Source organism: Gymnogyps californianus, chromosome 4 (genome assembly GCF_018139145.2).
Source record: "Gymnogyps californianus isolate 813 chromosome 4, ASM1813914v2, whole genome shotgun sequence".
NCBI lineage: Eukaryota > Metazoa > Chordata > Aves > Accipitriformes > Cathartidae > Gymnogyps > Gymnogyps californianus.
The window spans coordinates 6,928,477-6,955,449 of record NC_059474.1 but is presented as its reverse complement, the minus strand read 5'-3'; the positions used below and the strand labels follow the sequence as shown (position 1 = coordinate 6,955,449).

Genomic DNA, 26,973 nt, shown 5'->3' with positions numbered 1-26,973 from the left:
ATAGGAAGGGAGAAGAGGGATGGAGGGAGGTTGGAAACCAAAGCAAATCACGGATTTCCCTGGGGAGGCAAGGGGGGGGGGGCAGGGAAGCGCACACAGTGGGTCGTGGCGAGTCTCCGGGGGGCAGGATTTCTCTTCCATCGCATGGAAGAGCGAGATTAAAGAAGAAAGTGGGAGTGGGGTGGGAGGGAAGGGAAGGGGGGGGGGGGGGGGGAATGAACAAAGGAGATTGGCAGCACAGCTGTTTTGGGAAGAAAAAAAAAAAAAAAAAAGCCAGCCTTCCTGTTTCTTTAAAGCCGCTCATCTGCGCGGCGGGCCGGCTGCCGGCGGTGGGAGGCAGGCTGCGGGGAGCCGCGGACAGACGGACGGCCGCACGCACGGACGGACGGAGGGAGCCGGCCCGCCGGGGCTCCGCTGCCCGCCGCGGCCGAGCGGGCGCAGATGGGCGGCGGCGGCAGCGGGTCGGCGGCGGCGGCGGCAGCGGCAGCAGCAGCAGCGGGAGCGGGAGCGGAGCGGCGGAGCAGCCGCTGCTGAGCGCACCCGCGCAGCGCCCCGCGCCATGCGGAGCACGCCGCTGGCGGAGGGCGAGCCCTGGCCGCGCCTCTGCGCCGCCGAGCTCGGGGGGCTGCGGCGGCTGCGGCGCAAGCCCGGCTGCAAAAGTTTCCGCGTGGAGCTGAAAGTGCTGAGCGGGAGGCGGACGGCGCTCCGCGCTCCCCCCCCGCCGCCCCCCGCCGCCCCGCCGCCCGCCTGGGAGCCGCGCACCGCCGCGCTCGGCGCCGCCAGCGCCTTCCCCGCCGCGCCGCCGCCGCCGCCCCCCGCCGCCCGCCCGCCGCCGCCGCCGCCGCCCGCCGCCTCCCCGCGCCCGCGGCCGGGCGAGGCGTCCGGCGTCTCGCCGGAGATCAAAGCCCTGCAGCAGACGCGGCGGCTGTTGGCCAACGCCCGGGAGAGGACCCGCGTCCACACCATCAGCGCCGCCTTCGAGGCGCTGCGGAAGCAGGTACCTGCCGCCGGCCGAGGCACCGCGCCGCCCGCACCCCCCCCCCCGCCCCGGCTCCGGCGTCCCCGCGGGGAGCCGCGGCTCGGCGGGCGGGCTGCGGAGAGCGGGGGCGGTGGGGGGGGCCGCCGGGCATCGCTCTGCAAATTCCGTCCCCCCCCCCGCAACTTGCGCGCCCTTTCGGGGACGCCCGAGGGGTGCTGATGGGTGCGCAGGGCACGGGGAAAGCGCCCGCTCTGCCGCACGCCTGAGGCCAGGGGAGGTTAAAGGCAGGAGCCTGGAGTGGACGCCTGACAGGAGGGGAAGTCGGTTCAAAATGCCTGGAAGTACCAGCCCTAGAACTATGCTAACACTCAAGATAAATAAATAAGGGCTTTTAATTTGCTTGCAGTTAGAAACTTTCGGACTTTTTTTTCCCCAGAGAGAGAATGGCATGGAGGGGGGGAAAAACGAAACAAAACCGAGAAAGCCCTCCGAGTGAAAACAGAGGGTGGAGCGAGGCACTTGGCCAAGCTGCGAGCTGGGGTGATGCTCCGGTACCAAGAGCACGTGTACTTGCTAGCTTTCCTGCTGGGGTGGGCTGCCCCAAAGGAATCACTGGGAATTTGGGCAACAACATGCTCCTGTTGACTTTTGTGCAGGGTGCCTGACCCCTCAGGGCCCTTGGGGTTCCTGCAGCCACCTCTGAAACTTCCCACGTGCCGTATGTCTGCCAGGGATAGCCAAGTTAAATTGTGGTCTCCTGCCAGTTAGTTTCCCATGATTTTTACCGTAGCGTGTGCTTGAAGTCTGTACGGTGCCGGGCTTTCTTGTTGAGAGGTCTTGCAAATCCTCATGGTTGTCTGTGAAGGATAATAGGCGTGTTCTCACTGGCAGGGTGGAGCTTCTGAAAGGTAAATGAAGTTTTGGACAAAATCTCTCCATCACCTCCCCAACGTGTGGAAGGTGAGGAGAGATCCAGAGAAGCCGCAAGGTTCTTGTATCTTCCCCACAAGGATAAATCAGTGCCCTGGCCACTATACTCGGCCCTATATTTCTGTCTGTGCGTAGGCACCCTGTAACAGCTCACTGGTAGACAAAGGTGTGCTGTCACACTGTGCAAGCCCAGCTGTCCCGGCTTTTCTGCCTTGCCAGTAAATGCTGATGGGACTGTTCCAGGTGTGTAGGAAGGAGGAGGTGCACAGGGCTTGGAGGGCTGTGAGCTGCAGATGAGTCTGATGGTGAGAGATGCTGAGCATCGCCTCTCCCGGGATGGTCCCTCCAGCCCGGTGGGAGCAGCACGCTCTGCTCGCAGGGAGGCTCACACACCCAGGCTTTTGGCTACCATCTTTCAGATGTTACTTGTCCAAGCCATTCCCCAAGTGTGCTCGCTTTAGGACTCAATCCTGTTTCCTGCTGAGAGGAGCTCTGCTTGTTCCCATCTCCTGCATGATGCCTGCAGCCCTTCCCAATGACCGCTGTGTGTTGGGTAGCTGCACCCCAAGAGTTAATCCTTCCCCGTCATCTATTTCTGCAAACAGACTTCCAGCCCCGACCTCGGTAAGAAGCGCAGGCTGAGACTGGGGCCGTATGTCAGGAGAGAATTGCTGATGAGCGTCTAAACTAGAGCATTTTTAATCACCGCGCGGTGGTGGTATCTGACAACTTCTGTTATAATCGCAGTAATCCAGCGTGTGCTGGATGCTGTCCCTCCGGTGCTGAGAGGCCGCCCCTTGTAGATGCAAACTCCAGACTTGATATATTTTGTTTCTGTAAGCTGCTTCCATATCTTGGTTGTTTGGCGACTGTGTGTAACGCACTTGAAGTGTCAGTCTAATTCTCCATGGACAGACATCTACACCACCAAAACCGCAAGGGGAAGTAGCACTGATTTCCCAAATCACTGGCAATCTTGTTCTAGGCTGAGCCTCAAGCAGAAGTCAGGCAAGCAACAAATTAAAGCCACACTCTTTTGGGAAATGGGCAACTCTTGAAAAGCCTCAGATTCCTGGCCTTGGCCCTGTCTCCATAAATCATTTCAGCCCTGGACTCAGCTGGGAGCCCAAAGAGCCTGGAGAACAAGTTGCTGTCCTCTCTTCCCATGAAAGCCCGTCTCTAGGGTCAGCACGGGAACATACTGGCAGAGCTGTATTCACTCTGCAGAGAGAAAGAAATCATTCTCCGGGAAATGTTTGCTGCGAGGTTTTCCTAGCAATTTGCTGAGGGGTGGGCTGGCTGTCCCGACCATCATTGGATGACATTTGGATTCATTTCTTGTTGAGCTGCCAACGGCGCGCTTGGTGCCGTACGTGACATCAGGTGACAGTCAGCTTCATTGCACATACGCGCGGCGCTGGCTTGTCACTCAAATCATTCACACCGGTGCCGGTGGAGAGGTTTTTGAGGAGCAGTTTGGATCAGAAGGGAAGACGTTGCTTGCCGTCACGTCCCGCTCAGCGGGGCTGGGAAGCAGGAGTACAGAGAGATGCGTTTATAGAGGTAAACGCAGTAGGGAGGCTTTCTCTGGCCTCGGGTAAGCGCCGTCTTTTCACATCCCCGAGCACACAAAGGGCCTTCAGCCGCGTGCAGGAGGTAATCCCTGTGTGCTGTAAGCCGCAGACCTCGGTTTACTTCTTGTTCCTCGGTTAGTCCTCCGTCCCCTCCTTGTCATCACATATCAGGCTCTTAAGCAGCTGGGAGGCTTTTTCTGAGGCACTGAAACCGATACCTCCCTGCAGACAGGCAGGCAAGGAGCATGAGAGAGTGCCGTGCTTGTACACAGCCGGCCCCGGCCCCGCGCTCCTTTGGGAAGGGGTCAGGTGCTGGATGCAGAGCCGCTGGAAGCAGAAGCCCCGCTCAGCCACTGGTACCCAGCACCCACGCAGGTGTCATCCCCTTCCCCACCCTGTTTGGCTGCACAGGGCTGGAGATAGCCATCCTCACTGGCATGCATGAGATAAAAACCCAATGCGTGCAGGATCAGGCCCGCCACGGCCATGCCATAGGGAGCTCGGCCATGCCTGGTGAGGAGGAGGAGGAAGGGGAAGCCATGCCTCACTGCAGGACAGCCTCCCCATCTTGGCAGCCCACCCGAGGGCGAGTGACTGGCACGCAGCGTGCGGGGCAGATGGGCTGACAGCGGTGTCCCTGCGCTCCGCAGCTGTGTACATATGGCACACATGTTTCGGCTTGTGTCGGCTAGCTCTCCAGATGGCAGGAAGGGGTGGTGGTTTTTTTTTTTTTTTTCCCCAGTGCTCGGTGGAGGAAGAGCCGACCACAGTCGTTTCACACAAGGAGAGGCTAATCTAGCCGTGTCCCTGAGCACTTAGCTGTCCCCGGCTCACCTCCGAGGCCAGGGCCCCCTCAGAGGTGGGAGGTAGACGGGCAGCTGCCGGCTCCGGGAAGCTGCCTGCTGTTGGGAGAGATGTGTCATTGCTGTTGTGCTCACCCCTTGGTGTCATGGCCACCAGGAATGAGGTTCTCTCTCCCTCTCCCTGTATCGAGCTGCTGCCTTCACCACAGGACCATAACACTGAAGTGGGACTGAAGAGTAGGTGCTCCTGAGATACAGCTCCTTCCCCCTAGTCTTGGCACTTGTGATCTTCAGCTACTCAATCTGGAAGAGATTTCCCTCCGTCAGTCCCCCAAGCATCATTTGTCCAAGTGATCCTTCCACTGACAGTGGACTCCTGAGGCTAACAGCGTAGTTCCCTGTGGAAACCACTCACCTGCTCTAAAACACTTTGAGATGGTGGAGATACTTCTGCTACGCTTGGCTCTCCCTCTGCTGCTGCTTTTCTGGGTGTCCCTCCTGGGTGCTGCTCCTGTCCCCATGGCTGGGCAGCTCCTACCTGGAGCACTGGTCTCCTACCCTCAGATGCCCTGGCAGGTGCCGGTCAGTGGGTTCTTGCACTGTCCCAACTGCTCCAGGACCCCCCATAAGTGACATGACAGGTTGTCACTTCCATCCTTTTTCTCTCCCTCTCCCTGCCCTGGTGGGTGGTCAACAAACCCAAACATTTCTGATGCAGACGGAGAAGCAGCACTGAGTTCACAAGAACCCGAGGTCATCTCCTCCTCCATCTGAAGTGCCCTTGTGCTGGTGGATGTTCCAGTTCATGAAGCAGTGCAGCCGTTTGGAGGAGACAAGATGCGACGCCACCACTGCACGTCTTCAGAGCGACTGCTATCCAGGCCAGGCCACGGTTGCCAGCAACGCTGGCTCCTTTTTTTGTCTGCAAATTCCTTTTGGCAGCAAGAGTCTCTTGCTCCAGCACATCCCAAGTGTGAAACTGAACCATCTTAATGTTAATTACAGCATGGACTTAGCCACCAGGTTTGCTCCTGGAGGCCTTGGCCAGGAGAGATAGTGCTCTCCACTGTTAGGCTGCAGCGGGCACCCAAGCGAACCAACTCCCACCAGTATATTGCACTCGCAGGAGTTGCGATCGAGCTTCTCCGCTGTGCTGACAGACCCTAAGGTGGCAGCAAACTCTCCCTTGATGGAGGGAGACAACCACAGCAGCCTTCCTGATCTGGAGCCTGCCTAGGCTTGCACATCTGGTTTCTCTCTGGAGCACTGCTGTCCAGCTCCTCCTCAAGAAAGCAACGCATCGAGCCACAACGAGCTAGAGTCTGCGCCGGGAGCAAATGTGTCCACAGACATTTATTTTCCCTTGAAGTATATTGGCATTTTTCTAAATCTTTTCACCACTGCATTACCAGGGTCCTCTCTGCCTTAGCAGCTGACAGCCTCGCTCTCTGCGCTCATGTGGGTTCTGGAGATATTTTAGGGTTTTATAGGGCTTTTTAGCTGCTGGAGTGGAGGTTTTTCCCCCCCCACTAGCATCCTTTCACTTTTTGCTGCCGGCATGCACGTGGCTGCTGTGGCTTGTTGTTAAATCAGTGCAGAAAAGACCCCGCTTACTCCCGTTGGGAGCGTGGTGGGACATCAGGAGCAGCAGCCTCAAGGCCACGGGAGGAGGTTGCGTTGCTGTGGGGTGGCATGGGTGCAAGCTGCCTGCAGGGGTTTGAAGGGACAAGCCAGGCACTAAATGCAGGCAGGACCTGCAGCTTGAGGAGTGCCTTAGCCACAAGCTGGTGGAGGCTGAGACTATTCTGGGGATGCATCATTACGTGCTCGCCCTCTTTGTGTGTCATCCCAAAGGCGGCTGTGGTTTGTCACCTCTGCAGGCGGGACACCGTATGCGACCAGTGTCACTGACGTGTCCTTACTGTGTGGTGGGGAGGCTGAGAGCTTTTCTCCATCACCTGCTGACATCTCCCAGCCCTGTTCCCAGTGATTCATCACCCCATGATCCCACCAGCAGGAAACCCTAAGATGCCTTAAAACCCAGCTCCTGAAGACAAACCACCCATTGAGCTCCCTGGGGGTGACAGCCGGGCGGGAACATTTGGGCCTGCTCCATGGTGGCAGTTGGGGAGATGCTGCTGGGCTTCGGGAGAGCCGGACCATCCTCCACACATTGCTCGCAACGTGCGATGCCACCGCTGCACGTTGTCATCGAACAGCACAGCGTTAACCGGAGCATCTCAGTGGTTTCAGCCGGTCCGGAGTGACGCTTACAGTTATTTAGAGCCCGGTTGGGGCAGAGCGGGTTGGCACTGTGGTTTAACAGCTAAAGAACATGACAAAATACTGGCCTGAAGCAACGCAAAGGGAGAGAAAATAAGGGAGAAACCAGACAAAAGGACAAAAATCCTGAAAACAATGACTGTGTGTCACCAAGAACGGGGCTTGTTTGCTCCCTTGGCTGCTGTCTAACTGATTTTATCCTCTGCTACAAATCCCGCTCCTGTCGGGAGGTATTTGCTCTGCCTGCTGCAGCCACCCCGAGTTAACCTCTGTGTTTTCTTACGGCTCCCACTGAAATTGGAGGAAAAAGTCTGCTTTTCTCCATCGGGCTTTGAATCCAGCTTCTGCTCCCTGCCTTAATCTGCTCTCAAATTCCTCTCCGGGCTGCAGTCCTCATGGTGGGGAGGAGGTGGGACACTTTACGGTACCTTGCAGCAGAGCCCCCTGGGCTCTTTGTTCCCGACCTGCATCTCCTTCGGTCCATGCCACGTGTGTTCACGAAGGGATATGTCTAACCCCAGTCCCAGTTTGCACTGTCCCCTGTGCCAAGTAGGGGGGATGCAGGGATGCGAGCAGAGCCACGTGTGTGCTGCAGGAGAGTTGTGCTCCTTGCAGCTGGCCACGGGCTTGGGGCAGCTCCTGGGTCTAAGCAGCGATAGCAAGGGAGTGGAAAACGCCATGGTGTCGAGCGGTGGCTGGTGACTAAAGAGTCACCAAGGCCAAGCTGGGGCTGGTGTAATGCCATTAGCTCCGGTGGCGCTTGTTCTCCTATTCCCCAGGTGAATTGGACCCATTGGACCTGAGAGATGGAGATGATAGCTACTACAATGTAACCCAAGAAAGGGAAACTATAGTTCTTGGGGGTAGCCCCTTCTAGAGATTTTCTGTGCCCAATGGCCCTGGGATTTCTCCTGTGATATCCCAGTAGTCCTCTGTGTAGTTATTATTTTGGGAGGTGGTTCAAAGAGCCTGCAATAAGGTAAGAGCTTTGCTGCTGCCCAGCAATGTAATATTTTTCATGGATGATACTGCAGGTGTGTGTTGCGTGGCCTGAGGATGTGCAGGAGGCTTTAAGGGTGCAAAACGTCCGGCGAATAGTGCAGGAGGACTGTCCAAAACGGAGCAGAGCCAGGCCTGGGGCAGCATTAACCAGACTGCCGTTTGGAAGAGATCCCCGGGGTGAACTCACCCAGCACCACACCTAGGTTTTGTTTGGAGGAAGCCAATTCATTCGCTCCAAGGAGTGAACTCATGTTTTTGCAATGTGAGCGATGGGGGAGCCAGGAGCTGGGAGGGAACCAGGAGCTAGGTTATTTGACAGCATGGACCCACCCAAGAGGCGAAGGCGCCTCGGTCGGGACTAGTGCTCCCGCCTGAGTGATGCTGCTTTTGTTCTTGTTGGCATTTTTAAGCTAGGTTTGGTCCCTGGCTGGATGCTTTGCTGCCTGTGGCAAGGCAGGGATGAGGCTTTCTTTCAAGCTGCTGTGATTGCTTTGCTAGCACGGGGCTGCCTGTTCCCCACCGCTGCGGTCTGGTGGCAGAGGAACAAAAGCCTCCCACACCCATGGTATGAAATAGCTGCCTATCGCTGGCCGGAATAGAGCTCTGCGAAGCGTGTGACACCATGATGGCCACAAATGGTCGAGGGAGGTGATTCTGCCCCTCTACTCCGCTCTCGTGAGACCCCACCTGCAGTACTGCATCCAGCTCTGGAGTCCGCAGCACAGAAAAGACATGGACCTGTTGGAGCGGGTCCAGAGGAGACCACAAACATGATCAGAAAGATGGAACACCTCTCCTCTGAGGAAAGGCTGAGAAAGTTGGGGTTGTTCAGCCTGGAGAAGAGAAGGCTCCGGGGAGACCTTATAGCAGCCTTCCAGTACTTACAGGGGGCTTATAAGAAAGATGGGGACAAACTTTTTAGCAGGACCTGTTGCGACAGGACAAGGCGTAATGGTTTTAAACTAAAAGAGGGTAGATTTAGACTAGATATAAGGAAGAAATTTTTTACGATGAGGGTGGCGAAACACTGGAACAGGTTTCCCAGAGAGGTGGGAGATGCCCCATCCCTGGAAACGTTCAAGGTCAGGCTGGATGGGGCTCTGAGCAACCTGATCTAGTTGAAGATGTCCCTGCTCATTGCAGGGGAGTTTGGACTAGATGACCTTTAAAGGTCCCTTCCAACCCAAACTGTTCTATGATTCTGTGATTCTATGGTGCCCTTCTCCAAAAGCACTCCCTGAGAACCATGCCATTTATCCACAAAGCAGGATCTGCTTGTGGTTCAACCATGCCATTTATCCACAAAGCAGGATCTGGCCTTGGTGGGTTCAAACCCATGCCATGCTGCCCCAAGGGTCTAGTTCAGTGTAGTGAGCACCAGTGGCATGGAGGAGCCATCGGTGGAAGCTGGCTGCTGCTGTGCCATGAGCAGGAGGAGGGGTATTTGAGGACCAGGGCCAAGCAGCAGGCTCTGCTGCTGCACGTGGGAGTAGTCTTGCAGGCAGCAAAGCTGCCTGTCTGGTAGCTGCAAGTTGCTTGGTGGCTCTGAATCACACACTGTGGTTCTCCTGGGTCCTAAGTTCAGGCACTCCATGGAAGCTGTCTGCTTCCATGGTGCTGTTACAGCAATCGCCAGATCCACCCACTGATAACCAACTGCACTGAAGGGGTCTGGCAGGACTGTGAAAGGATGTCCCAGCAATGCTTGCAGGCTTTTCCATCATACAGCTGTATAAATCATCATTGTTCCACCTGGGAGGTTAGGAGGACTCAGGGCATGTAGCTGTCAAGAGCAAGGTAGGGAAGCCAAGTCCCTTGCTGGTGAAGCTGAACACACCAACTAGCCCATCAACCAACGGGTCCCCCGAGAAGCAGGAGGACCCATATGTGTTCACCTCCCACCTGGAACTGGGTGGAAAGAAAAAGGCAGGCTCCAAACCCTTCCCAAACACGGCCCACAACGTACCACATCTTGAAAACAGGCGATGATCTTCTGGACAAGGCCTTCAGCTTGTTAAGGCCGTTACTCATAGAATCACAGAATGGTTTGGGTTGGAAGAGACCCTTAAAGATCGTCTAGTCCAACCCCCCGCTATGTGCAGGGACATCTTTCACTAGATCAGGTTGCTCAAGGCACCATCCAACCTGACCTTGAACACTTCCAATGATAGGGCATCCACAACTCTCCTCCTCCTCCTCCCAGTAGCTCCGCAGACACCAGCCCTGGAGATACTTCGGCATGGTGAGAGAGAGAGGTTTCCCCTGTGCTCAGGACCGACAAGCAAGGAACACCAGCAATGCTGCTGCCCCAACCTGCCGCCTTTCCCCCGAGGTGCCTTAACCCCAGGAAACGTCTGACTCACTCCAGGGTGGAAGGAGGGATGTGCAAAAGCCAGAACTATTAAGCACTGGACATTTATATGAACCTTCTGGAAATATTTTTGGCAGGAGGCACAGCTCAAACAATGAGACGGTGCAGTTGCACTGTGTTCAGACGCGGAGAAGAGGCAGCCAAATGCTCTCCCGGGGGGGCCCTGATGTGTTTTAACTCCCAGCATAAAAATAAACCAGATGAATTAGCAGACAGGTAAATTCAGCAGCTTATTATGGCATGTTGTGAAGGAGCTAGCTGTCAGGAGGGCTTAGCTTACATTGCATCGCAAACACGGACATTTTGCTGCCTTGGAGCCACCCTGTCTTCCCTGCTGTACCCAGGGGGCCCAATTCTGCCCTGCGTGACCTTCGTGTGGAGGGGATCTGTGCAAGTCTGTGCTGCTCAGTGCCGTTTCTAGCATGATAACAGAGAGGTCTGGACCCCTAGCACCTGACGCCCTTCTTTCTTCCAGTGTTTTCATGCAGCGTAAAAGCAGAGTGGACTTGGCTTTACAGACGTTATCTGTACAGGTCCATCGGATGTTTACAGAAGTTGTATCTTATTGATAAGGACAGAGCTACCCGGCCAGAAGCTCAATGGTGTGAACTGGCTTAATGCTCCTAAAGTCCATGGGATGCTCCAGTTTGTTCCCCACAGACCCATCATGGTGGACATACCCTGCACCCTCCTATGGCAGGGGTGGTTATTGTACCCTCTCACCCATCTTCTTCTCTAGTTGTTCCCCAACCTCATCCTGCAGTCTCCTCTCCTGTGCCCTGGGTGAGAATCAACTCCAAGACCGTGTCTTTGGTGGATGACAGTGACCCTCCAGGGAGCTGCAGCGGAGCGCTGCCTTCCTCGAGAGGGCTGGCTGTGGGCCGAGAACTACTCCAGTCAAGTATGCGGCAGACTTCCCACGGACTTCAAAGAGAGCATCTTTGGTCTTCCAAGGGCGCTGCCTCTGAATCGCAGACGTCAAGGATGGAAAAGACCTGTTAGGTCACATCCCGTCCTGTCTTCCTGCCAAAGAAGGGCTCTTCTGCACAGGAATATGTCTCAAGAGCGTTCATCTTGCGTTGTTTCAGCCCCTGCCAGCCTGGGGATCACTGATAAGACCCATGACACTCTGCAGAGCCCTTTGCAGGCACAACCAACAAACATCCTCTGGCTAAAGCTCTGGTTCCTGCTGGTCCCAGCCCGCTGCTGTGCTGATCTCCCGAAGCCGAGGATGGTGCCAGTATCCTTTCCTTTCTAGCAGACAGCTGCATTCCTTCGGATCAGTGTGAAATTTCAGTGGCAGTTCCTTCCTAATTCCTTTTAATCATTGCAAATATTGCAGGCAAGATGGTGAGCTGCGCTGCCGCTCAGTAGAAATCGGTGAGGTCAGATAAGGGAAATATTTTCATTAACTGCACAGGAACTCAAGCTCTCCCCTGGTTCCCCCTGGCTCTGAACAGACCTGCTCAGCTCCTGTCTTCGCAGCTCTCCCACCAAAGCACTGATGTCTGTTCGGCTCAGGCGTGATGAGCAAGAAGGTGACAGAAGGAAAGGGCTTTGTGCTCACCAGGAGCGTGACGGATGCCTGCTCGCATTACCTCCTGCCGAAAATCTGTGTAGCACAGACCCCATGGGAGCTGCGAGGGTTACACCTGCATGGCCACACCGGCATCAGGCATTTTTCCCATTTCTAAGACACTCGCGCTGTTTTGGGTTGGATTTTGAAGATTTCTTCGCATCCATGTGTGTCATCGACACCCTTCGCTCCAGCTTGTGCAAATCTGTCCCCTCTTCCCTGCTGGCTTTATGTTAAAGAAGGGATAAAACCAAAGTTCACTTTCTCCTCCCCCTCCCCCCCCACGCTTGGGGAAGCTTTGGATCTTGATCTGAACTAAGTGGCTCATTCCTCTCTCAATTTCCCATGTTTAATTCAAAAGGAAACATTAAAATGGCAGGACCTGAGCCAAGACAGGGAGGGTTCCTATGAAATAGTTATTCTAACACTGTTACCATGGCAAACACTCTTATCTCCTAATGTCGTGCCCCGCACCCATCACGGTGGTATCTGAGCTGCTCAAGGTGAACCTCTTCCCATGGACGTATGGGGCAGCTCCGGTTTGGACTTTGCTGTAGTGTGTGGGAAAAGTGTTGTGTAATCCTAGTCGAGGGTTTTGTCAGCTGTGTTAGAACTGAGATCTTTCTTGGAATTTGTAGCAAACGGTCCTACCAAACGGTTTGGTTTTTATTTTGTTTCTTTTTAAAAAAAAAAAAAAAACCAAACCAAAAAAACAAAAGAAAGAGAGCAAAACAGATGAGCAAAAAAGACATTAGCCTGCCTTCTTGTGTTGTAACTGGACAGCGTCTGTGCATCAGCCTCAAGGATTTTGTGGTCTATTTTCCTTCTACTCGATTTAACTTCCTTTTTGCTCTAATTCTGAAATTATTCCCGCATTTCACTGAATCCTTCCATTTTAGTTTCCATCTTGCTTTGGTCTTCTACGCTGCTGTTTGATCGGGGATCTCCACTGTTCTTGTTATATCGGCATCAAAAGAGACTTGGGTGTTTCTGCTGCCCGAAGCTCTTGCTTTCAAAATAACTCTCAGCTTATTGCATCTGGGGGCCAGGTATTGTGGTCTGAGAGCAAGCACAGTTGGTGGGTGCATAATGCTGGCAAAGAAGTGAAGGCAAGGATTTAGAGAGAGATTTTGTCAGGCCCTTTGTGCCACCGGACTGCGGCCATTTCCAGCTACCCCTCTGATTCATTCTGGAGCCATGGGGGGCAACACTTAGCCTTGCCTTTTCCTTGACTGCCAGCTTTGCAAAGAGGGTCTTACAGGGTGTATCTCGAATCCTGTGGGACACCTAGTGCTGTTTCCAGCAGGAGGGGTGTGGAAGTGGCTCTGTCCCTTTTGGGTTGGTGTTAACCAGCAGAGAAGTTTCTGCTCCATGCAACTGCCACCTGAGGTCAATGCAGCAGTGACACTGGGTATTCCCAGAGAATAAATAGATTCCCTGCGAGGTCCCTGCTCATTGCAGGGGTGGGTGGACTAGATGACCTTTAAAGGTCCCTTCCAACCCAAACTATTCTATGATTCTATGATTCCTTGCCTCCTCAGGAGTATCAGTAGCAGATGGTATGTATAAAGAAAGGCCCTTTGAAGCTTGTTGGCTTGCTTCTGGAGAAGTTGGATGCTGCTGTGCACCTCAGCTGTATCATACAAGCCAAATGGCCCATAGGGTCAACAGCATTAAAATCCATGTACTCGTGGATATGGGCGATCTAACCGATTGTAGCTGGTTTGGATTTCTGTGAGTATTATGGCAGAGCTCCTCCCTAGGAGCATTTGAAGACACTGAGCAGCTTGGACAGGAGTGTGGATTAGTGATCGGTGGACAGGCAGGGAAGGGTGGGTAGGGAAAAAGGGCCAGTTCCTGCGGGGAGGGATGTCACAAGTGGACAAGCCAGGGTCTGACTCTCAGCTTAGCTCTGCTTCGAGCAGGGAGTTGGGCTGGAGACCTCAAAGGTCCCACCACCTGCAGTTGTGACTGTGTGAGTCAGTGCTGCTGAGTGTATTGATAAATGACCTGGAAAGGTGGGTGAGCGGTGCGATAGGAAGTTTGCTGGCAATACTCTAGCAAAAGGTACTGATATTTGCTAAAGTCTCAGGTCAGTGCCTGGTAGTGGTCACAAATCAAATCAGGAGTAATGAGAAAAGGAGTATTAAACAAAACAGACAACATAAGCATCTGTTAGATAAATACACAGAGCACCCGCAACATGAATACTGCGTGTTGTTCTGACCCTCTCAGCTCCAAAAAGACTAGGAAAGGTTCAGGGAAGAGCAGCAAGGGTCATCAAAGCTATGGGATGGCTTCCACACAACTGTCTGCTAAGGAGGTTTGATCTTTTTCTTCTGGAAAAGAGGCTGAAGAGGTGATGGAGGACTGAAAACATGTGTCACAGAGGAGGTGAATAAAAATCTGTTGTCCTCTCTTCTAGTGCAGGAACTGGGAGACGTCAAGTGAAGACAGTAGGAGCCAAGTTCAAAACAAGCAAAAGGAGGGCAGTGTTATATAGACTGGGAGAAAACTTTGCAAAAGGATGTTGTGGGTGCTCAAAATTGACCGGGGTTCAGCTTACTAGACCAAATTCATGGATAAAAAAGATTTGTCATGGGTTGCTACATACGGGGAAGGCACATCTAGCTGAGATCACGGAGCTGACGTGAGTTGGAGCCTGGCAGAATACTTGGGGAAATCCTATATATGCCTGAGCTGTTCTGCTCCTCCCTTGGCATCTGCGTATGGCCACTGTGGGGTTCGTGGAGGGGGTGAACACGTCTTACCTTATGTAAAGTCAGGGACATCGCTCCAGGGATGAGCCTGGCTTTGTGTCTCTGTGGAGAAGAGGGAAGCTGAGGCATGAGCATAGCAAGAAGCATTAAAAAATCTCCAACCCTAAGCAGAGTGTGACACCCTAGAGGGATGAGGAGGATGGAGACTGGTACGGAGGCAGATGGTAGAGGGACATTGAGGCATTCCAGTGATTGATGTAGTATGAAAACTGAGATTGATGGGCGGTCAGACAACCTGAGTGGCTAGGATGGATTTCAGATAAACCCCCAGCTCCAGTTTCCCGTAGGCAATACACTCTTGTGCATTAAAGGCTGAATGACCTTTAGCAATTTTGCAAACTAGCGAATGGGGCCCCAAGCCTATTGAACTCAGAAGAAGATCTCTCGTTAAGCTGGACACATCGAAGTTGTGCGCCTAAAATTGAGCACATATGTAGTGTTTTGCTGGATCGCGATCGAAAAACAATCAAACCTTCTGCAGCAGGAAACGTATACTGTTCAGTTATTTAGACACATGCTGTTTAGTTTGAATTGTTTGATTGTTTCACATTACACTAGAAATCTTCAAGGGTAAAGAAATAAATGGCATAAGATACGGCCAGGGCCCTGAACCAGGCTCTGGTTTGGTCTCTTCTGGGAGGTGAAGTAACGTGGTGGGGTGTTTCAGCAGGTAGGAATTACTGCCTCCAGGTCCTTTTCCTACAACAGCATCGTGTTTTTGGACAGGCTGGAAGTCATGATCGATGCTGTTTGAGCACAAAAACACCAGGTTGTGATGTATTTGCTCATGCTCCCCTTATTCCCTTATTCTGCAAGACCTGTGATGGCATCGGAGCTACTTGTGGGGAGTAAGTTACTCAAGACGAGTAACTGGGTGGCACGGGGAGGTTGCAGGTTTCCGAGAAAAACAGGGCCTCCAAGAAGCGAACTGAACGGCAGGCAGACATCCCAGGCCGTATCCTGCCATCGTGTTTTAAGCAGAACTGCCCCGCTGAAATCAAGAGGCTTCGTGCTGCTTTCATCCCCATGGAGATCAGCGGGGGAGTTCTTCTTAAAAACCTGTTGGGACCATATGGCCTTTTATCGCTAGAGTTCCTATTTATGTTAAAAACTGCTAAGAAAATAACCTACAGTTGTTTTGTCATGCTTCAAGCAAGATATTTTGTTTATCTGGCGTAATTTTTAATTATTTTTTTTTTTTCCCTGTTACCCTTTCTAGGTTCCCTGCTATTCTTATGGTCAAAAGTTGTCCAAACTGGCCATCTTGAGAATAGCCTGTAACTATATCCTTTCCCTGGCCAGACTAGCAGACCTGGATTACAGCGCTGACCACAGTAACATGAGCTTCTCTGAATGCGTGGAGCAGTGCACTAGGACCTTACAAGCAGAAGGAAGATCTAAAAAAAGGAAGGTATGTTACAGCCTCACCCCCCCTCACCCCCCAAATAACGGTAAAAGTTACAAAAGGGGGAAAAAAAGAAAAAATCCAGTTTCCTTCCTTTCTCAACCTCTTGAAATTTTCCTGACTTTTTTATCCCTTGCCTTTCTCTCTCGCTTTTTCTCCTCCATCCGTCTGATCTTGTAATAACCACATTCCTCTCTAATCAAAAGCTTTTCTCTCCTCCCCGTCCTCCATGCCGGGCTCTTCCTCTCGTTAGTCGCCCATCGTGTGTTTTAACACGAGCGTGATCCTATTAGAGTCATCTTGGGGCTGTTATTTGTTAAACCAAACCAACCTCGAGTCGCCTTTTGGAGCCCATAAAACACGGTCGCCCGCCTGTGTTTTCTGTTTTGTTTAATCTAACACTTATCTCCGAGAAAAATCACCCGACAACAAAAAAAAAGTAGCTAATGGAGACGTTGTATGTATAAACACATTAGTAAGATGTATGACCTGAAGGACATGTGGGTATCTTGAGGAAACAACGTTAAATCTAATTACGCCTTGCATTCCTTTAGGTTACTTAACACTGAACCAATTAGGTGAAATCATCGTCAAGCGGCGGGAGGAGGAAGCAGAGCGTTCTGCCAGTTTTCCTCTCGGAGAGTGACATGGGTGAATTAAAGGAGTGATTGATGGCTTTGTTCAGGCTTTTATGACAAAAAGAGTTTTGTAAACTTGAATTGAACTTCCCCCTGCTTTCTGGGCTCGCTTGTCAGGCGGGATAATAAATCAGCAGGATTTTAATGGATGAATGGGCAGCTAAGCTGGGGAGCAGGCTCCTTCCCCGGTGTCATTAAGATCTGCCTCCAATTCGGGCAGGTTTCCTCACTTTTCCTCCTCTTTAGCCCAACAAATCATCCTGCAGCAATTCAGTTTATAAATAAACACAATAGCACACTCCCTGTCGCTTCCTCTCGCTGTCACGGGCTGTATTTATGCCCCCGGAGCAGCAGTGCCAGGCGGAGACGCGGCACCGGTCGCCCACGGCCAACAGCACCGGCTGAAACTGGGAGGTGCGGGGGGAGCTCCTGGGCACAGCCCAAAATTGGGGGTTCATTGTGGGGTCCGTAGTGCCACAGGCAGTGGTGTCCCAGGGACACGGATGTGATGCCACCAACCCTAGGGCGAGGTGAGAGTTGGGCCTTGGGTCCCCTCCCCAAGTCAAGATAGGGAAGAAGAAGGGGATGAGCATCCTTTTGGGGGCTTTGGCAGATTGCTAGTTGGGTCTTGGGTCCCCTCCCCAAGTCGAGGTGGGGGGAGGAAGAGGATGAGCATCCTTCTTGGGGCTTCAGCAGATTTCTGGGCTGGTGTTCAGGCTTTGGGAGCCCTATGGGCTGAGACCCATTGTCTTGGCTTATGTAAACCAACACGAGCTTCAAGACGGAAAACGCGGAGCCAGATTTCAAATGGCTCGAAATCCCAGGGTGTTCACATCTGAGGGTTAGGGCTGGGCCCATCCTTAATTAAAAAAATAAATTAAGAATTAAAAGCCTTCCATTTATGGCGTTTGTTCTCTAAAGTTTGCTCTGGAGTGAACGCGTGGAGGAAAGCCCTGAGCCCATCGAGAGTGCGTGAACAATGAAACTCTCACGTGGCATCGGCACATCCCGCCTCCCAACGGGCCGCCGCCAATCCGCAGAAACAGCATCACCGGGAGAAAATCTGCCTGTTCTCCACGTTGTTGAAGGACACCCACCCTAATCCTTCTCCAAAGGCCCTCTCCAAAAAGAAAGCTGGGCTTTGTACCTGAGGCAGGGTCTTGGTCCCTGCTCTGCATTGCTTTTCTTTCTGGAAAGTGTCTTGCAAATGCATTTCAGCTATTTGGGAAAGTCCAAGTTTAGGGCAGCCCAAGAGCCTGTGGATTCCCCTGGCTGATAGGTATCATTTTATTTCCAGCAGTTTTTGCTCAGGTGATGATGAAGCCAAACCCAGTAGGTATCACTAAGTAACACCAGTAATTCCCAGTAGATAGGAATGGGGATGCAAAGCCTGGGTTGGGAGGACTCATCTTGGTATCTCCCTTTCTCCTTGAGCCAAGCAAATTGATGGCATCGTGAGCGGGAGGGAAATGCCGTTGTCAGAGGGAAATTATAGATCCGGGATGGCTGTGCAGGGAAGATCCGAGCTCTGGATGTCAGGTGGTGTGAAGGGATGTCTCTCCTGGGGGGTCTCACGCGGGCGGCTAGATGAGGATACAATGTCTTGGCCCAAAATCACCGCGCCCTCATCAATTTTGAAATCGGCACGTTTTTCTAAGCTGTGTGTGTTTTTAATCAGGTCTCTGAAACCACTGCTCACTGAGCAGTTCCTCTGAATTATCGACTTTGGGGTGGTTGTTATATTTTTGTTGTTGTTGTTTTTTGGGTTTCCTTCTTTATTCGCTCTTAAAAAAAAAAAAAATCACAGCAAGCCCAACCACAGAACTCCGCTCCTTGAGCTCTGCCATTGTGTCCACAGCACCCTTATCTCCTGTCATCTCCATTTTATTGTGTCTCTGTCTATGGCTCGCTCTCTCAGCTCTCCGATTGCAATGTGCTATGGCACCGTGAGCTTTTCACACAAAAAAGTAGCTGGTTGGAGTTTGTTTTGGCAGGCAGGGGCTCCAGATGTTGCATTTGCTGGATTGTGCGTCGCCTTTTGCTTTGTTTTTGAGGGTGAATTATCTGCTGTCCCTAACATTAGGTTGTTGTTCAGACTTTGCTGTTGCAATAAGAAATTTAATGGGTGTTTTCCCCCCCCACCTTTCCACTCCATTTTGTTAATTAGAAAAGTTGGCTTTAGCCTTTCAAACTTGACTAGGAAAAAAAAAATCCCATTTTCAGTCCTAACTACAGTTATACAGTGATTTTAGTTGTTGCAACTGAGACTTGACCAAGAGTGTTTGGTGATGGGAGATCTCATTTATAAGCAGCAAAGGGGGTAATTGAAGGGCTTCAAATGCCTTTTCCTTTAAAAAAAAAAGCTGCATGGGGGGTGGTGAATTCTGTTGATAGTCTTCATTTTTTAAAGCTGCCTTTTGCTTGGTTATACAAGTGATCTGGACTAAGCCTTGGCCTTCACCAGGCACGCAAGAGTCGCACCACGTTGGAGATTTGGGTTGCGACACCCTCAGCAGAGCCCCAAGTCCTGCTGGGACCACACTGATGTCCTGGGAGAAGGGGAGGATCTGCCCTTGGCTCCAGCCAAGAGCATCCTCTGGCAGTGCTGAGGACGCGACGGCGAAAGGAGGAGGATCAGAAAGGGGAGCCCAAGTTTCCTCATCCCTGGTGTACCCTGTTTCTGCATGGGACATGATCCCGAGTGGCCAGAGGTCGTCTGAAAGCCTCGCATGGAATTTGTAGGGTTTTGGGTCCAGCCTGCAGTTTGCACAGTCGCTTTTTATAGCCTTTTCCCCCCAGGGCCAAATTCTGGTGCCCTGCGGGAAGGCGGCGTTATAGCTCAGGGTAGGGTTAAGGCTTTAGGGTGCATGGCCAGGCGCTCTCCCTGGAGACTGGTGTTTTTGTGGGTGCAGAGCTGTGCACCGCAGCCCCCCACATCCCCTAGCCCCACAGGATCCGGCCCCAAGGCTTCGAGGCAGACCTTACCTCCCCACCAGGCAGCACAACCGTAGCCCTTCAGTCTACACAGAGCAGGATCCGACCGCTAACAAATACCCTATACAACACACCCAGCACCCAGCACTGAAGAGAAAAACCCGAGCGCTAAAAAAAAAAACCAACCCCAAACTCCCATCACAAGGTTCATTTTCTTTTCCTTCCCCTCCCCTCTTTGCTTTTGATTAGCCCTCGTGCTAGGCAGCAACATCGCCACGGCCCTGGGAGCTAAGCCGGAGCGGGGAGGGATGGGTGAGGGATTTTTTTTTGCTTCATCCTCCCCCCGTCCCGGCTCTTCTGGCAGTCGCAGACTCCAGATGTTCGGAGCGCGAGCTGGGAAGTCCTGCTGGCGCCACTTGGGGCAGAGGGCAGGGGAAAGGCACGCGAGCTGGAACCCGGAGTACTCAGTCACTGCAGGACTTGGCGCATTCCCCAGCTCGCTGCTGGCACATTCCCCGGCTCTCTCCTGGCCATCTGTTCCAAAAAAACACTTTCAGAACCTCATCATCACTCAGGATACAACACTGCGAGCAGCTGTTAGCGAGGCAGAAGGAAAAAAAAAAAAAAAAAAAAACCCACACACACACATTAAAAAAAAAAAAAAAAAACACCAAACCATGCGAAAGGTCTCTTTGTGAGAGAGGAAACTGGGTTATGAATAACAGGCGAGCAGTTGGAGCTCAATAAAAGTTTTCGGCTGGAATTTAGTTTCTTGTTTTTGTGCCTGTGTGTGTGGATGCGCACAGACGCTAGGAATTAAAAATTAAAAATGCGCTCTCTCTCTCTATATATATATTCCCCAATAATTAAATGATATAGAAGCATATATGGAATGAAAAGCCACTCTATTTGTTGCAGTCTGCTGCACTAAAATGGCTCACATTGTGTATGTAATTATTGCATTATATAAAATAGTTATTGTGGTGTTCTGCCATGCCTTGATGCCGCCTCATTGCTACTTTGCTAAAAGCAGAGCTCCTGCTGTAGGTAACACTTATTCCCATTGAAAAATTCAAAGGAGGGCGTTCTGCGGGCTTATTTACTTGCAGGAGTGAACAAGTTAAGGTTTTATATTATAAAAGAGAAATGGTAGTGGCAGGCTTGATTTGTGTGGCACTGAAACCATTCGCTTGGAGCATATTTTTTCGATAACGCTGTATCATGACTCGTGATTTATTTAGACAGAGCCCCAAGATAAAGCCACAGCTCCCACTCCCTGGTTTGAGCAGATGATCCTGGCTGCCGGGGCTTGCCGTTATTGATCATCTGATATTGATTATTATAACACATTCGGAGCCAGCACAGTAAAAATCTTGATGATCTGCATGACATTTCTTCCTCGCGGCTTCCCGTCCTGTGCGGGATGGGGGAGTCTAATAATGAGGTTCGACCTCCCTTTCTCTGCAGTTTGACTCAGCAGAGGTTCCTCTTTAAAAATAGCTTCATTTCCCTGCTAGGACTTGCAGGCGAGAGCGGGCAGCCAGCCAGTCTGCTTCCCCACGGCCGCCAGCTCCACGGGCCCCGGGGAGGAGCTGGACCACAGGGGAGCAGCGACCCGCTCCGAGCCATCCGTCTGCCTGCGGGACAGCGGGACGGCAGCATCCCCGGGGCGGGGCCGGGGGGGGACAGGACCTGGATCTGCCTGGCCATGAGTTATCCCTGCCCCATGCTAGCTGAAGAATTATGCACCCGGGGAAAAGACCTGCTTAAAAATAAGGCGGCAAGGGGGTAGTGAGGCTGCGTAAGCACCGTAGCGGATTCCCATGCTTATCGCTTGCGTTTCGTATGTCCCTGCAACCCAAAACAGCAATTGCAAATGGGGCAGAGGTGTGAGGCTAAGGGCTCGTGACAAGTTCATGAGCAAGTTCACCCAACGCCGGGCAGGGAGGCAGCAGCAGCTGCGTGCATCCCCGAGGGCACTGCACACCCTGCGCTGGCCCGGCGGGGGGTTGAGCATCAGTACCCCAAAGAACGGGGCCAAAAGCTTTTCCTTGCAAAAAGGATGTGCTGTGGGACCCCACTGTTGCACGACAGCACCCCAAAACCCCCTTTGCTTTAAGGGGTGTTGGAGCAGCCACATCGCAGCACGCAAAGGCTGGGGCCGGGGATTCGCTCCCACGGTGGGAGCAGGGTCCCAGCATAGGCTCCATTCCCTTTGTAGCGAGGTTATTACCAAGAATAGGGTAAGATCTGCCCCACAGATATCAGGTAACTACAGCAAAAGCAAAATGTGAGTAGAAGAGACGGGAGAAGCCCTGGAACAAAGGCTGACAATTCCAGAAGTGCTTTGATTTACAGAGATTGAAATGCTCCAGGATGCTGCAAACTCACCAAGGTCATTGGGCCATTGGTTGTCAAATTCAAGAGCCATGGGAGTTCTGATATTATTAGTTTAAAGCAGACCCTGGTTAATAAATCTGTCTTCAGAGCTCCTGGCTGGAGTGGAAAAGGGTGGAGGGGGAAAGAAAGGAGCCTGTTCCCACCTAACATAACCCATGGCCCGCGTTGGGCAGTGCCTGGGGAGCGAGTGGTGCCAACGAGGTCTGCTGAGCTCCTCCATCGCGTTGCAGAGGGATCTCTCCATTCCCCTTGCCATTTCCTTCGCCTCGAAGGTACGGCACGATTGCCCTTACCTGCCCTTGGCTGGTTTGTATGTATAGCCTCTTGCCCCCCCATGACTGATCTTCCCCAACTGCAAAGACTTCAGAGCAGAGACCTGTCACTGAGGCTCCTCTTCCTAAAACCACCCTGCTTCCCAAAACCCACCAATGCTTTTTATCAGCATCGAGCACCCTGAGCTAAAGGGTAAGGTCTCTCTGAACGAATGCAGGCAGTGTTAACTGCGATCTCAGGTCCTATTTGTTCAGCACTTTAAAGAGCACCAGAGGCACAAGAGAGGGGACTGGGGGCCCTGTGACTCCGGTGACTTTGGCTTAGGGCATGAGGCTGCTATTGCTGGGTAATTCGTTCCTGCAGTGGAAAAGGTTTTGCTTGCTAAGACTGCTGTTCCAGACAGGAACAGGGGGGATTTGTCTCTCTACTGTCTTTTAATATTAATGAGAACGGTCATTGCTGCTCTCCTTTTTCTTCTTTTACATTTTCTTTCCATGTGGGATAAATTAAACAACCGACTTTTCTATTACAGGTTATTACTATATATTATTTAGTGTTGGAAAATAATTTTAGGGGGTTCCCAACAGAAATGTTTGCGATACACAAGGCTGTTTTTGTCATTCTCCCACCTAAACCTCATTTATTCAAAATCCCAAATCCCAATTAAGGCCTTGAATTAGGGCAATACTTTCTACATTCTCCTGCTCCGAGCAGCACTAGGTAGTGCCTTACAGTCAGCAGAGACATCTCCTTACTGATAATAATTGCAATAATGAGCTCTGTTTTCAGATTTGGCATGTGCCAGATGTGAAGAGTTCTTTATCGCTTACGTAGGAGAACAACTGATGCGGGCTGGGACCGATGGAGTGACGTTTATTTGGGAACTTTGTTATTGCTGGGATGCACTGGGATGCAGCCAGCGCATGGCTCCGTCCTGTCCTCCAGCAGAGCTGCATGGCCAAACGCCTCCTCTGCCATATCTAGATGTGCTGACCCCAACTCCAGGAGTCCGGGGTCCAGGAGAGACCAGTATTTCTTGCATGGAGGATGACCTGGGCCCTTTCAGTGAAATACTCTTACCGAGAGAAATCCTGATGGTCCTGGGGCAATCCTGTGCTTCCCAGGGCCTGCACTTTGCAGGAGGGGGTGGCAAGGTGGATTTTGGGTCCCCCTGCCCCTTAGCCTGGCGTGGATGCTCAGCTGTGATGGTTGATCTCACAAGCAGCTGCCCTAATGATAGTAATAAAATAAATAAAATAAAATAAAATAAATAAAATTTAATTAAATAAATAAAATAAAACATCAGTATCTTAGTAATATCTTACACCTTAATGTTACAATATCCAGTAATGGAAAAGGAGAGGCAGTACCGAAACAAAACGGATTGAGGAAAAAATGTTTTTCAGGCCAAGCTTTAAGGAGTTTGACCTTTTTAAGACTGTCAGAAAGACGGCTGATCTGTCCAGGGAACTGATGACCGTGTCCGAAGGACCGGTGCCATACTGCACCCTGAAGGGCTCTTAATCCACTGGCAAAAAGCAAGAAACAGTGGTTGGACTCGGTAAATGGGATCTCATTTCCAAGTTTCTAATTCCTAAGTTATTTAAAGGAGGATTTAGAAGCCCATGTGATGAAGGCAGTTTGGACAACGGAGATGTGATCTCATGAAAGAGCAGGCCCTGAGGATTTTACTCTGTTTTGAACTATGCTAACGATTGTTTGTGGGATATTCGTGGGGCTTATTTTAATGTTAAAGAGGGTTTAGATGAGGTTTTCCCTGTCTGAAGCTGCTGTGCTTTGGAGCTGTGCATTTTCCAGTGGACCTGGCCATAATTCTCTGTAGCCAAATGCAATTACCCAAGTACATCTGCCACGGCCGTGACTCGCAGGGGGATGTGCAGGCACAAGGGACAGGTTGCAGTCCTGCAGGCTGAGAAGCTGTGCACGCAGAAAAGTAAATGCAATCACTAAAATACAGAAATAAACCCCATATCCTGCACAAATCCAGCTTGTCGCAACTCTTTTGCTTTCTGAGATCAGCTTCTGAAACTGAAAATAGACCCAAAAATCTGCAGGTCTTCTCAAAAGCAGGTATTTGCCATCATTTCTAATTTTTTTTGCGGCAGGAGCTGGAGCCAACACCTAATTACCTTGTTGTATTTCCTCCCCAAATGTTCCTCAGCTCCCCTCTTCCAGTCCCTCTGCTCTATGTGGCCTCTGGCCACCGTTGTGGCCGCTACAGGTGGTTGCTCTGTGAGCCCAGCTCTTAAAGATCTGCACATCCATGGCTGACGGTCCCCAAGGACACCCCAGCGTGCGTCAACGATGGTCATTCGTGCAAGGAGCTGCTGGGACACCATGTGTTCACTGGTCTGATGGTGCATCTTTCTCTTTCCAGGAGTAATAACCAGGAAGGGAGGATTCAGAAGAGCTTCCAGCCAGAGTTACATCTGTTCTTGGCAAAGGTTGCACGATCCAGATGAAGACTGCAAGCAGCTTTTTTGCAGAAACCCCTTTTCGAGATGACGATTGGCCAAGGAACTTTCTTAATCTCTGGAACAGAAAGGAAAAAAGGAAAAGGAAAAAAAAAAAAAGGACGAGGATGCTTCTTATTGTTGTTAAGCCAGCCACCTTTTAGTACGTGCAATTTATTTAGCACTTTTCCCTTTGCTTAACTGGGAAATGTTACCCTCTCAGCTCATGTGTACAGTAATTTTTTGTTGTTGTTGTTGTTGCTGTTGTGCCAAAGATTTGATGGAGCTTCTACACTGTGTCTTATTTTTGCCTTAACGTTAAATCTTTGAGCCAAAGAAAAGTCAGAGGTGCCATTCAGATGGTGGTGAGCAGGCCAGCCAGCTGTCGGTGACAAATCCGAATTTCTGAATCCTTCTGTGAGTCGCCTCTTATTTCTCCTGCCCGCACTTCTCTGCCTGCAGCCCTGGAGCCAGCGTTCAGTGCGGGCAAGAGCTGGGACAACACCAAATCGTGCTTCGGTGTTCAGGTTTGCTTCTTTCTCTGAGCTACTCCGTAGTTCTGCCTTTTGGGCAATTTCCTGACGTTCCTGCCTGTGCGACACATCCACAGGGTACAAATACTGACACGAAGTGAGAGCTGAAACAGGAGCTATGATTTTTTTTTTTTTAATAAATAAATAAAATTAAATAAGCAAAAGCTAAGTGCCATGTAAAGCAAAAAAGAAAAAAAAGGAAATCAAAAGAAAGTTCAGCTAGGCAGAATGAAATGCAGCAAAATGATTCAGCGGGCATTTCAGCTTTGTGAAGTCTTTTTTAACGTGGGGTTTTTCAAGTGGTCAGAAACCCGTGTAATGCAAAAGCATTTGAATCCTATACTGTACCTTTCACTTCAAATTGAAGTAAAAAAAAGAAAAGATTGAGAAACATTTGCTTGGAGTAAGCAGACTTTATAGGTAATGCAGTTCATGTGCAAGACATCTGCTAATGATGGGGGGACAGAGCTCTGTGTTCAAGTAAAAAAAAATATGGGTTTCCAAACCAAGGAGATGATTAACATATATTGTTTCCCACTCAAGGGGAAAGTTATTTGCGAGGCCAGATTCGCATCCTGGCTACATCAGCGTAAATCAGGTTCCTGGGTGTCTGACTTACTCCAGTCTGAATCTGGCCAGGCATCGCCAGGCGCTGGGGAGGGCGAGGGGCTGGGGCGGGCGAGCATCAGCGGGCAGGGGAAGGGAAGAGTCTCTGTTTTACTGACATGAATACAAGACTTGAACTCCTCAGTGCCTGCCCGTTTATTTCCCAAGCTGAGCAACTGGCAGATGAACACTGAGCTGGGGAGCCGGTATGCAAAGCCTGAGCTCACCGGAGCAGGGTCTGGGTCTGGGGTGCCATGCTGCACGGTGACGGTCTGCCCGCTGCCAAGTCCCCTGGCCCAGGCGAGGATGGGCGAGCTCCCGGTGAGGATGCTGAAGATGTCTTCTGCCTGATTTCTGGGACACATGGGGGACAGCTGTGTCCAAGCCCCGTCCCAGGAGCTCACTTTACTGCTCACCCCTCCAACCTCACTGCCGGTCATTATTAGCAGCCCAATAAAATACATTTTTAGATTGTCATTTGTATTTCTTTATTAAAGCATAGTTTTTAACCCTGTCTTTCGTTGCATACATTAGAGCCAGCTTTTTAGCTTATGACAGGGAGAGGGGCTGAGCTCACGGGCCGTGGGAAACACTCCAGGGGTGTTTGCACCCATGTCAAAGGGTTGGGTTTAAAGTGCATTTGCTTTCAAGAACCAGCAAGCGGCTGGACCTCGTGAATGTGGCCCAGCCACAGAAAAGAGTGAGAGAAAGGGAACTGGAAGGCAGTAGAAAAAAACCCCAGCATCACAAGATGACCTAAAGGGGGAACTGCAGGTTTTTTATGGGGCCATGCTGCAATTCTCCCTTCTGGGTTTTGAGTGAGAGCAATCGGGACAACTTGGGGTTGTCCCCACCCTGGCACGCACACAGGCTACACCGTGTAGCTGGGGGCAGAGGAAACCCTGTGGGCATTTCTGTCTTCGAGCAGCATCCAAAATTCACCAAGCATTTTTAATTTGGGAAATACCATTGTATTTTAGTCATGAGTTCTGCAGTGGCTCTCAGTTTGTGGGAGTTAGTTAACAATTATCAGTAAGGCAAGGTCTGTAGGGAGAGTCAGCAATACAATCCTGCTGATATTCTTTATTTATCTTTTTTTTTTCCTTTCAATTCCTGTTGATAGATAAGGAATTTGCTGCAAATATGTAAGTCACAAGCTGGGCAGCATCATTGGGTTGTGATCGGGGCTTCAGGTTATGCAATATTGTTTGTCCCCCTGATTAGGGAAACATTAACCCTTGGGCTGATGTTGCTTCATTTACAAATTCCCAAATTCACTTTCCTTAAACATTCCCCGCTATTCCCACCCTATCGCTGCCCTCCAGTAAATGCAGGCAGAAAGATAGGCGTTGAAAGTTTTAAAAAAAAAGTTTTGCTTGGTTTAAGTGAACAAGCCTCTGCAAGAGGCTGCG

General features: G+C 51.3%; 1 protein-coding gene across 1 annotated transcript; it reads left to right on the top strand.

The window, feature by feature from the left end:
* The first annotated feature begins 368 nt into the window (after positions 1–368).
* ATOH8 (atonal bHLH transcription factor 8) lies at positions 369–24,714 on the top strand. Its single transcript, XM_050895737.1, has 3 exons — positions 369–997; positions 15,518–15,709; positions 24,347–24,714. Exons 1-3 carry the CDS (start codon positions 560–562, stop codon positions 24,350–24,352), a joined length of 636 nt encoding a protein of 211 aa, XP_050751694.1. The 5' UTR covers positions 369–559; the 3' UTR covers positions 24,353–24,714.
* The last annotated feature ends 2,259 nt before the right edge of the window (positions 24,715–26,973 follow it).

Bases quoted from the DNA above. Each gene is read 5' to 3' on its own strand.
- ATOH8 (XM_050895737.1), top strand. From the start codon at position 560: ATGCGGAGCACGCCGCTGGCGGAGGGCGAGCCCTGGCCGCGCCTCTGC. The intron at 998-15,517 runs GTACCTGCCGCC...TACCCTTTCTAG, and splicing joins TCGAGGCGCTGCGGAAGCAG to GTTCCCTGCTATTCTTATGG.